Source organism: Euprymna scolopes, chromosome 9 (genome assembly GCF_053919585.1).
Source record: "Euprymna scolopes isolate OS-2025 chromosome 9, ASM5391958v1, whole genome shotgun sequence".
NCBI classification, from domain to species: Eukaryota; Metazoa; Mollusca; class Cephalopoda; order Sepiida; family Sepiolidae; genus Euprymna; species Euprymna scolopes.
In genome coordinates this window covers 158,736,566-158,749,182 of record NC_136490.1, presented here as the reverse complement: position 1 = coordinate 158,749,182, position 12,617 = coordinate 158,736,566, and the positions used below count along the sequence as shown (strand labels likewise).

At 34.0% G+C, this 12,617-nt stretch overlaps 1 protein-coding gene across 1 annotated transcript in view; it reads left to right on the top strand.

Annotated features, from left to right (window-relative positions):
• Nucleotides 1-780: 780 nt before the first annotated feature.
• The window catches only part of LOC145284944 (metalloproteinase inhibitor 3-like), a 33,004-nt gene continuing 21,167 nt past the window's right edge, over nt 781-12,617 (top strand). Inside the window, exons 1-2 of the mRNA XM_080134042.1 lie at nt 781-1,174; nt 10,440-10,510. Of these exons, the coding sequence (XP_079990168.1) occupies nt 1,060-1,174; nt 10,440-10,510 (186 nt within the window). The 5' untranslated portion in view covers nt 781-1,059. The remainder of the gene's footprint in view (nt 1,175-10,439; nt 10,511-12,617) is intronic.

Sequence of the window (12,617 nt, the reverse complement as noted above, 5' to 3'; positions counted from 1 at the left end):
ACAACTTTTCGAATCTATGTGTACAGTAATACAACCACGAGATGTTCAAGCTAAAGTCTATAAGTGCCAAGGACACTGAACTGTTGAGGTGCTCAATCAAGTCTGTCTAATTTATTTTCCTCTTTTAAAATTTGAGGTTGCCATGATGGGAAAATGTCAGTCTCTGTTATTTTTATTTATTTTTATTTATTTGAATTTATTTTCTTTAAAGATTGGTCTGTTTTCTTTCCTTTGTTCAAATTGCAGATGGCCTCCTTTTGGAAAATGCCGGTTTTACAATTAAAGGTGGTTCATTTTTGGAAACGGATCATATGGTTTTGTAGCAGCTATTTATTTTTAACCGACAAACGCATGTATACTTATATTTAATATATATTATTAAGTTGGAGAGATGTGCAAAGTTTGGCTTTAATAAGAATTTATCCGACAAAATTAATTCTGACTAGATTTATACTGTTTCATAAGCTGTGTTAATTGCGCTGATATAATTTGTTTTAGTTTCTTGAAGATATTACTTGTTCCAACTAGGAATTTTAATGAAATGGCTACATTTGCTCTTACGTACCTATATTCACGTATTTCAGATAAAATCACTATTTTAGATTTTCCTCAGACAACACTGGTACACGGAGATTGTTAGTTGATTATTATTAAAATGAATACGAATGAAGACATTTGGAATTATCAATCATTTACGGAAATTAAAACGAAACGTCAAAAGAATATCGTGACATTCATAAATGAGGATGAAGTGTTGAATCTATAAAATTACTCACGTTTAATTGTTTCTAAGATTAATCTGACGATCAATTGTTTGTCTCCATCTCCTCGTCCAGATTTGAGCCAATCAGCTACAATTTCAAAGTTGGGGACATTTTCATTCTGGTGGCTCAACCTACAAACGCATTGTGTATATACACGGAATAAATTCGGGTTATTTACTATGTAAAAAGTGTAGAGAACACTCTTGGTTTCTGTTTCAAGTAAAAATCTATTATTTGATTTTCCTTCAAAATAACAACCAGTTGGTCTATTGGAAGGGAAGACACTGACAACATAATGTTGACTAATATCTTGTGGCATTTTTTGATACTTGAAACTTTTGTAATCGAAATTTTATCTACAGAATGTAAACGAGTGCATACACAAAAACTGCACTGCACTAGCGACTATGGTAAGTAAACCACTGCATATATATATATATATATATATATATATATATATATATATATATATATATATATATGTGTGTGTGTGTGTGTGTGTGTGTGTGTGTGTGCGCGCGCGCGTGTGTGTGTGCGCGTGCCTGTTTGTGTGTGTACATATATGTATATATCTACGATTATATATATATAAGTCACTTTGTGTGTGAGAAAGTTAATTCCTCATAGGTTCCGAAACGGCTGAGCCTATCTTTTGCAAATTTCACACAAAGGTAATTTATATGTCTGGCAGTGTTCTTAGATATGTTTTGTACAGAAATTCGTCTGAAAAGTATCGAAAATCGAAAAAATCCGAGCCTAAAAATAGTCTTTCTTTCTTATAAATAAAAAAAAATTACAGAGAATATTTTAGGTTGCACCGACAAGGGAGATAATATCTTTTTTAGGAAAACAGATTTGTGTATATCTGGAAACATAGCACACAGGTAGAGGATTCGAATACAGATTGAACGATTCCGTGTTCAAACACGGGTGTACCACAGCATCTTATCTTCTTTTTTTTTCTTATTAATGAATTCAATTTACGATAAGAGAAGAGGACCATTTAAAATCGCCGCAAATCATTTCTTTGTTTGCATATTATAAGACTAGACATTAATTCGAAGTGAGTTTCCAGGGCATTCATCGTCCGCTGACGTGATATTTTAAACAAAAATAGACGGAATTTGATGGACTTCATTATCATTATTATTTATTTTATTTTTGCTTTTATTTTATTTTATTTATTTTCTATATTATTATTATTATTATTATTATTATTATTAATTTACTCATTTTTTTTTTTTTTTTTTTTTTTTTTTTTGCGAAATGGTCCACCGGGTAAATTATTGCTCGTAATATATAATATTAAATTGAGGATTGATTCTATACTAATATATATGAAATCTGCATAAATTTAAATATCATGTACGACCGAGCAACGCCGGGCGCCAAGCTAGTATATACATATATATATATATTACATTTAGCATGTATATATATATATATATATATATATATATATATATATATATATATATATATATATATATGTATATTATGATCATCATAATGGTCATCATTATTAATTTTGTTGTTGATATTGATATTGCGTACAAAGGGGAGCCCAGAAATTAGTAAAGAGTAGATGACAGTATATTTATTTATTCATTTATTTATTTACGGACTGTGATCTTCATTTCCATAGTTGTTGTTTCACGACTTTTCAGCCAACTATTCATCTGGCCTTTGTTAGGTTGTTAACCATGATGGGGTAGAAATGCTGAGTCTCTTAACTGTATCCTAGTTGTTGCCGTCTCACAATGCCCTGGCCAACCAATTCTCTGGTCCGCTTTGGGTAGGATTGAAACTGCTATCTTCAGACAATGCTCAGGGCGTTGTGTGAAGACAAAAACTATGGAAAGCAGTAATTACTGAGGATACAGTTAAGAGACTCAGCATTCCTACCCCGTCGTGGTTAATCACCTGAAGAAGGCCAGAGGATGAGTTGGCCGAAACGGTGGTGAAACAACAACAACTATGAAGATGAGGATAACAGTCCGCAAATACATAAATAAACATACAAATTAATCATCTCAAGGGCTTCCAATAATAATAAAATAATAGCTAACCAGTATATTTAAATTTTGTTCTGTTATTATGGTTTGTGCGATTGTAGAAACCGTTTCCTTATTTAATAGTTGTGGATTCGATAAGACTTCTAATTAAAATTGAAAGAGTAATTCGATTGCAAAACGCGCGAGAAAAGTGCTAGTAAGAAATTATTGTTTATATATATATATATATATATATATATATATATATATATATGTGTGTGTGTGTGTATGTGTGTGTGTGTGTACAGGGTGACCCCCCCCCAAAAAAAGCTAAATAGAGGCCATCTAGAACATATGCTGTAGATCGGAGAAAAATAGGCCAAAGACCCTAATGTTTTGATGTGATGTTTTGAATATAATATACTAGTTATGATCAAAGTTTCATTTCATTTGGACAAAACACTAAGACACTGGGCCTAATTAGAGTTGGGCCTGTTTTTGGGGGGTCACTATATATATATATATATTGAACAAATCTTTTTGTTAGGCCGTTCCGTTCCATCTACGTATATTTGAGGATTGCATGTTACTTTGTTGTCCTTAATTTGTCTTATTGTTAATGAAGTGGTTTGTATTGTTTATTCAGAGTGTTACAGGTTTCTGTGCCATTGGTGTGGGTGGGCACGAGATGTCTGTTTAATAAAGCAATTTCGGGGTGGGGGTGCTTAAGTGTATTATAGAGCTTTTTATAGCGTTTGATGTACAGTATGTGAAATATTTAGAGTGAGTTAGTAATGTGCTTGAGATATTGATGACTGTAGAAACTAAAAGGGTTTTAATTCATCACTCGCGTGAAGAGGACTCATGGAAGTCGAAAACGTTCGCGACGATGGAAAATTTCTTTTTACACTCGAACAGAACGTTCGAACATTGATCCGCCAAATAGTTTTTGTGTGTGGATTTCTGATATACCTCAAAGCTAGGGTCTTTAAGCTACGATTCGGTCGGCGAAAATCTTAAATCTGGAGCAGATAGCTCTTTTGAAAAACGTAACAATGTTGTGAAATATTTTTTTTAATTAGAAATGTGTGAGAATAGTTTTTTTTCTTGTTGTTTAAACAATAATTAAAAGAATGAGGTTTTAGTGAAGCAGTTTCACTAACATCAAAGCTAATGAGCAAAGCCGTATAAAACACGTCCAGATCATATTTTTTATTTTGACCTGCGTAGCTCTAAAATATCAACAATATGGAAACCCGTTCTAAAACAGTGGAGGGTGAGATTTTGTTGCTAAACGAGTTTGTACGTCGAGGGGCCACAAGTGGAACGAGTTCATCAGAGCACATTCAATTATAGATACTTGTAAAACAGGCGCAGAGATGCAGCACTGCGGCGATAAAACAGGAATTGGAGCTTAGTTGACAAAGTGGGACCTATTAGATTTTTTAGACCCTATCCAAGAGGGAGAGACTAGTGATAGATGCACCAGTCCATACGTGGCAACAATACTCCATGCATGCGCGAATTAGGGTCTTCGAGAGGTTCAAGATACTCAGGTGTGAGTAGCCTTCTAGTTTGATAATGGGAACTCACCTTCTTTGCAGCAGCTTTCGCAATGTCCTCGGTGTATTTATTTAAGTTCATATTGCCTGCGAATGTTAAGCCGAGGAGTTTGAAGGAAGAATTCTCAGGCAGGATGTAATTTGTTATGGATATCGGTGGTTGGAGGGATGTAATTGTCAAAAGAGGGCAGCTTAGTCTCACTAGCATTAAATGATACTATCCATTTTCGGCCCATTCCAATACGGTCTGAAGGTCATTTTCTAACGATTCTGCATTTGTCTTAGATTCATGTACATTCGTTTCTCCCTCGTGCATATTGTAGAGCGTTGTATCATCGGCAAATATACTCATCTCGAACACAATATAATCAGGTGGGTTGTTTATGAATATCAGGAATAATAGTGGCCCAAGGATTGATCCCTGAGTCATTCCCATATAAATATTATTTCTTACGTCCATCAATTACAACCTAGAAAGATCTGATTATACTCTGTATACGTCCTGTTATACCGTACGATTTAAATTTCATTAGCAACCGTTCGTGCCAGACTTTGTCTAAGACCTTGGATATATCATGGGTTATAGCCCTAGCTTCGCCCGCCTTATCTAGTGCATGGTATATGCGTTCATAGATGACTGTTAAAATATCTGCAGTAGAACGTCCAAAGGTATCTTGTACTTCTACAAGGCTACCATTCGCCCAAGTATGGAATATTGTTGCCACATTTGGGCCGGTGCATCTGCTACTAGTCTCTTCCCCTTAGATAGGGTTCAAAAGAGAGTCGCCAACCCAATAGGTCCCGCACTATCAGCTAGGCTTTAACCGCTGTCCCATCAACGAAATGTTGTATTCCTCTGCCTGTTCTACAAGTATTTTAATGGTGGATGCTCCAACGAACTACAAGCCCTTGTGCTCCCTCGACCGAAATACCCCCAACAAACACGAAAAGCAGCAAAATCCCACCCCTACACAGTAGAAATCCTTAGATGTAAGAAAGCCTTCTACTCTAATAGCTTATTCCTAGGACTGCTAGACTTTGGAATTCCTTTCCGGATTCTTGCTTCTCTGACTCTACTGACATGAATAAGTTCAAATATTGTATTGTCGGGGTTTCTTTTTATGGCATTACGACCTCAGAACGAATATATTAGGTTGTGGGGGTTTTAAAGCCTATATATATATATATATATATATATATATATATATATATATATATATATATATATAAGACGCTGAGTATATGATGAGTTGTGTACATATTAACGTTCCTTTGTGTCGTCTAATATTTCTAAATACTTACATATAAACACATATATACAGTTCAACATGACATAACAACAAAGAAATCATACCTTTGTCATCCGGATCTTGTTTGGTGAATCTGTCAAAAGCCGAAATGATCATTTCTTTCAAAGAAACAACTAGGAGTCTTCGTTTATATTTCAGATAGCTTTTATTTCACTATGTTTTCTTTGTTAGAAGATTAGACGTTTGTTTTACTCTGCTTCCCACCCGAATAGGACCATTACGGCTCTGTCTCAAACACTCTCCCCGTCCGTCTAGTCTTCTCCTTGCGCTCTCTCTTTGTCTCTCCTCTTGTATATATGTAACTATTCATTTGTGCTTACGTCACTCGACCAGGATATATGGCATAATCACGTTTGACACACCGGTTTCTGTCAGATCACCGAGTTAAGCAACGATGAGCCTGGTCAGTACCAGATGGGCGACCATTTGGAACTTTCAGGTGCTGTATGTGCTCTTCGCTTATCTCGGCATTGTTTCCGGTCGGCCTGGATTCCTCCTTGCCACTGGTTTCAAACAGTGCCGATTCAGGAGAGGTTTGGTGGTTATTGCGCAACCCTTGTCACATAATTATACGCGCAGCTGCCCCTATAGGGGGTATCCTTTGTCTTTCGAGACTGAACGGAGGTATCATTTTACGTCACTCGACCACACGAAGATCCAGCATGCGACCTTCGATTATGTTTTCTGGCCAAATTTATTGTTTTTATTCCTTGGTTTGGAAACCCACTCTGCTTATGTAAACCACATTCTTTTCTTGTTATTGTTTTAAGTTAAGCAAACTATTTTACTAAAAATTCCTTTATTCAAAACATTCTCTCTACATACCTTTTTCTACATAACAATTACAAAATAATGATAATGTTCATTATCTAACATTTTACTTTTTTTATAATAATAGTCGATGTTCTAAATTGACTATCAGCAAAGCAACCATAAATTGTCCCGGCATAATATAGCACAAGTGTAATAAAAGCAGAACTCTTGCTGTTCAACTCCCTACATAATACCCCTACAAATTATGTCCCAGATAATATCCCACTGCATCCAAATGACACTGTGCCTTAATTGGGGTGAAAATGTAATTTAAAAAAAACGACATTGCCTAAATCAATACTGTTTGTCAGAAAGATTTGCTTTTGCGAGGTGGTGAAGTAATGTTTGATTAATTAAGGTCTCAAAGATTTTAGCGAATAGAAGGAAGGAGACTGATTGGGTAATAATCGAGAGGGTCAGTACCAGAGATTATTATTTGATTTTTTTATAAATAGAAATGAATCATGTTGTTCTGTTTCATGACTAAATCTTATGTTCTGTTCCATTGTGTTTAGCTCTTCTACTTGAGTGCTTTTCGTCAATATCTTTGAAATACATCCATACATACATATATATATATATATATATATATATATATATATATATATATATATATATATATACTAGCAAAAGTACCCGTCGTTGACTGGGTTACAAAAACAGCCTACAGAAAATGGACTCTGATTTATGAAAGTATGATAGGTTATGAAAAGGAAGGGTTGTAAAGAGATAGATTCGAATTTGGCGGTATCAAAACCAAAGCAAAATATAATGAAAGTAAAAATAAAATAGATAAACCCGATAATTGATTATGCCATACCTGTTCACACTGAAGCACTTATCACAATATTCTGTGGATCTATATTAAAAAACCTTTGTGACATCTTTCCATTCTATGGAGGTCAGGCGCGAACGAACACCCCATAATTTTATTATACCATATTTCTTCAAACTGAATCATAATTATCAAAGTATACTTACGCAGATAGATATGAAAAGTCTTTATTAAAGTTGGTGCCTATTTCCATTCTATGGAGGCCAGGCGCGAACGCAGACCCCACAATTTTATTATACCATCCCTATTTAAGTTAAAACATACTTATCAAAGTATTATTATGTACATCTATATCAAAAACACTTGTAAACGTTTTTTTTTTAATTTTTAATTTTTTTATTTCCATACTTTGTGTACCAGTCGCGTACGAAGACCCCACAATTTTAATGAATCGTCATTATACCAGATCAAACATACCCATTCCTGCGTCTCGATACATCTTCTATCATTATATGTGATCAGTTTTCTATAAAAGTCAACCATATAGGAGCCTATTCGTGACGATCACACACACAGAGACGTTCAGCTTTATATTATATATATATATATATATATATATATATATATATATATATATATATATATATATATATATAGTGAGAATATGTGTGTAAGGACAACTTTCAACCTATACACTCAACGAAGTTTTTATCTACAAACTTGAAATTTGGTATATAAGATATTCAGACATGAGGAAAACTTTTTAAACGTTTTTACACCGGAGAAAAGTGCTGCTAAGGAGTGAAAACTGAAAAATTTGAACGTGGCGATGATCAAATTTTTATATGTTTATCAACTGTTTCACGAATGCGCATGCGTGAATCGTCCCATTAAGGATTATTTTTGTTAAGAATAAGCAAATTTGAAAACACTTTTTGAGTATCGTCTCAAGCTGGCCTGATGGTTTTCATAATTGACTCACTGTCTTTAGATTTTGGTTTTGATCTCAGGTTGAGTATTTTTTTCTACTTATAAGAAGTGGACTGTTTAGAAAAAAAAAGTACTCGCATGAACATGTCTCAGTTTCTTTCTGTTTTTTTTTTTACTCCATTTTAAAGGACGTTAACGAAATGTTTAATACCGAGCAACGCCAAGTCCATCTTCCAGTGTGCTATATTTTGAATTTGATTCTAAGAATTCTAAAAATAGACAGGCGAGTACCCGACTAAGAACGATACTAGCATAGGGAGTTCAAATATTTGTAGAAAATATGGTAAAATTGTGAATATGCCCGGGTGTTTGGAGGTGTATGTTGAGCAAAAAAAAAAGCTGTCAATTTTTTTTTAATTTTGACCCCTATTATGACCCCTTAACATTAATTGTTTTGGGCTCAAATCAAGTTATTAAGTAAGAAGGAACCTATATCTAAAATTTCATATGTTTAGACCCAAAATTGTCGTGGAGTTTGGTAGAGTTTTCAAAGGTCAAATCGTTGAACTTTGACCCCTTAACAGCCAAATTTCTGGTCGAAAACCGATCACAAAATTTTTTCCAATTCTCAGTACCCGCTATATCAAATTTCGAGTCTGTAGACTAAAAACTGACAGAGTTATTGCGTATGTACACAGACACACACACAGACATGTTCATTTTTATAGATATATTGATACATATACTAGCATTTCAGACCGGCGTTGCCCGGGTGTTAGGAGGTGTATGCCTAGCGAAAAAAGTGGTAGTAGGAAGGCAGACTCGAACCCGTACCGCGAAGGAGGAAAAGAATGGGAAAAACGTGACGTCTTTGCTGTTACAAACCGGAAGTGACGTAGGTTTAAATTAAGTCTAGACAATCGAAAAGAAGAGATGACTTTCGACAATATCGACGAAAACAACCACCCTTCCCTGTAGAAAAGTGTCCAGTTGAAAGTGAAGAAATTAATGTTTCTAGCCAATTTTTCGATATTTGTCGTCTGAAGGGTCGAACTACAAAACGATACTGATCTTGTGAAAATCCGTTGCCTCTGTCGAAAGTTTTAGGCAGACATGCAAACATAGATACATTTATATATTAGTAGCTCAAATTTTTGACCCAAACCGATTAAAGTCTGCTTATCTCTGAATACGCTTTCTGTAAAATTTCAAATGTTTAGACCAGAAATTGTCTGAGTAATTTGGTAGAGACCGCAGAGGTTAAATTTTTTAAAATTTTGACCCCCTATTATGACCCCTTAACATTTATTGTTTTGGCAGAGGAGTTTGGTAGATTTCTCAAAGGTCAAATCGTTGAATTTTGATCCCTTAAGGGCCAAATTTCTGGCCGAAAACGGATTACTAAGATTTTCCCAAATCTCAATACGCTGTATATCAAATTTCGAGTCAGATAGACATGTGGTAGCGAGAGACTTTTAAGCTGGCATCAAGACGGGGAGAAAAATAAACGGTAATAAACGATTTATGTTTAAAAATGGGGAATAACCGTCGGATTTATATTTATTTTTGTTTGTTTGTTTGTGTTGTGGTAGGATACACCTAATTAGCATATGTGGAGTGTAAACCATACAAATATGGTTGGTACCGTAAAGACGGATGAGACCCAATGAGAGACTCAGAGAGACAACGAGATCGAGAGTCGACGACGACCCAGCCGAAACCTTCTCCAGGGACGGTCTCCTTATGACTATATTAGTGGATTCTTTGTAAATATTGTATAATCTTTCTTGCTCTCAATGTATCTGTTCTATTTTACTTCTGTGTCGTAGATATTTATTTCCATGTGTTCAGTCGAGTTTCAAAAGGTTGTTTGTTCTTGCGATGTTACAGGACTAGTTTACTATTTTATCAATGGATATTGGAGAAAAAAGAAATGGCTAGATAATTTCCAATCTATACCATAGAAATTAAGCAAAGAGTGATAGAGAAGTCTATCAGTCCGCGGCCTAATTCCCCCCCCCCCAACACTTCTACTCATATCATTGATGTTATTAAGGGAATATCTACCGGTTTTATTGATGTGTTTGACAAAAAAAAGTTTTAAAAACTATAATATATATTTATATAATTATATAAAATATAATATATTATAAATATTCACCAATTTCCATTTCATATTTAAATAAGTTGCTTCAAATAAGTTGCTTTAAATAAGTTGCTTTTGTCATATGTTATGTGAAGCGATATACCAATATATGTTTGCAAAAATTATTCAATTATTTCTTTTGCAGTGTTTATTGCACGTCTGACAGAACAAGTAAATGTTACAGAATACCGTATCTCTATTATGAGTTTATATAAGGTAAGTATATTTTCCACTATGGTCGGCAACTTACGACACGCAGGCCGGATCCGACTCGCGAAGGCATTTTGACTGGTCCGCGAGCCTAATTACCATTTTGAACGAGAGACGAGGTTTTCGTATTCAGCAAAAGTTCTACTATAAATAAATCCCCCAAATTTAACCGTAAAAATCGTAGGCAGCATACTCACTCACAATTGATATGTGAGAGTGTCGATAGGAAAGAAGTGGATTTTTGTCTCGCACGCGCGAGTGCAAATCTTGCAGGCATTGAAATAAAGTGCAGAATACATGTGTTTATATATATAGAAGCATTTGTCTGGACAAAATTTGAATGATATTTTCGTAATCAGGATAGACGAAATCCTATAAAAGTGTATCGAAAGATGCGGAGGTAGACATAATATAAAAATGTACCCCCCCACACACACACAAAAAATGTTAACGTGAGCGCGTGTAAAAGAAATCTAACCGTCTAGAGTACTAGTAAATGGAAAAAGGCAAAAGTCGTAATTGTAACGAAAACTGTTTTATTTAAACCCCCCCCCCCCTGAAAAGATGTTAACGTGTGCACGTCTAAAGAAATGTAACTTTGAAGCTTACTAGTAAATAGCAAATGCAAAAAAAAAATAAGCAAAGGTAAACATGTTTTGGTTGATTGTGCACCTTTTTCACCTCGCTAGTTTTAAATAGTTTAATCAGATTAATTTCAAGCCTTACGATTTCTTTGTTTTTCTTAAATTGTAAGGTGGAAGCACAGAATAGTTATCAAACACCTTCTCCTCACCATGTTAAGAACGCCTTTCAAAATAATAACGTTATTATTTCAGCACGATGTCTAAAGAGCAGAAGTACCCATATTTATTTTTCGTGGAAGATTTTTGTTTAAGAGGGTTGGGCCGATACTGCCGTGTCGGTAGTTCGAACATGTCCATCAAACATAAATATCCAATTGAAAACTGGAAAACAAAATGAAACGAAGTTTATTTTTTTTATTACCAGAAAATATGTATTTCCCCTGGTATTATTTTAGTAAGAACGAATTACTAATTCGTTATTTTCTTACTAAAATGAAATAAAATTAATAATTCTTTTTTTTTTTTTTTTGCCTACGTACTTGAATAAAATTCTCTGAAAATGTAAGAAATAAATAACACGAAGGTCAAGGAATGAAAATCGAAAACTTTCAATCTTTTAATTAAGTGAGACTTTGCTAAGAATTTTTAAGCCGTGAATTTTTACCTATTTCGTTTATTTTTTGTAAACAAAGCAATTTTAATCGTTTGTTAGTAGTTACTTCGTGACTCCTCAAAAACCTTTCAAATGTCGAATAAAAAGTCATTGTTTTAACATCCTTAGCAAATTGTCATAATAAAAATAATTTCGTTAATTTTTTGTAAACAAAGCAATTTTAATCGTTTGTTAGTAGTTACTTCGTGACTCCTCAAAAACCTTTCAACTGTCGAATAAAAAGTCATTGTTTTAACATCCTTAGCAAATTGTCATAATAAAAATAATTTCGTTAATTTTTTGTAAACAAAGCAATTTTAATCGTTTGTTAGTAGTTACTTCGTGACTCCTCAAAACCTTTCAACTGTCGAATAAAAAGTCATTGTTTTAACATCCTTAGCAAATTGTCATAATAAAAATAATTTCGTTTATTTTTGTATAAACAAAGCAATTTTAATTGTTAGTCAATAGTTACTTCGTGACTGTCGAATAAAAATCATAGCTTTGTAAATTTTAGCAAATTTTCATAATAGAAATATACTTCGTTTCATTTTGTTTTCGAGTTTCTGAATCTATGTTTAAGTTGGATGGATGCGGTCGATTATATTTAGTGTTGATTTGGCCAGGATATTCCGATATCGACATTTACACAAATATGTTTACATTTGCAAACCATGTATGTGTTTAAATTTGTTTTGAGAATTCCTAATGTGCAAGCATAGACGGAGAAGACTGTATATATATGAATTAATTTACTTGCGCACTGTAGTTCTATGAAATAAGGCTATCAGTAATTAACTGACTGTTTATGAGCTGTTATATTTTATATTTTTAGCACTCGCTAGTGTGTCATGTGGATAGTGACAAAAGTGAAGGA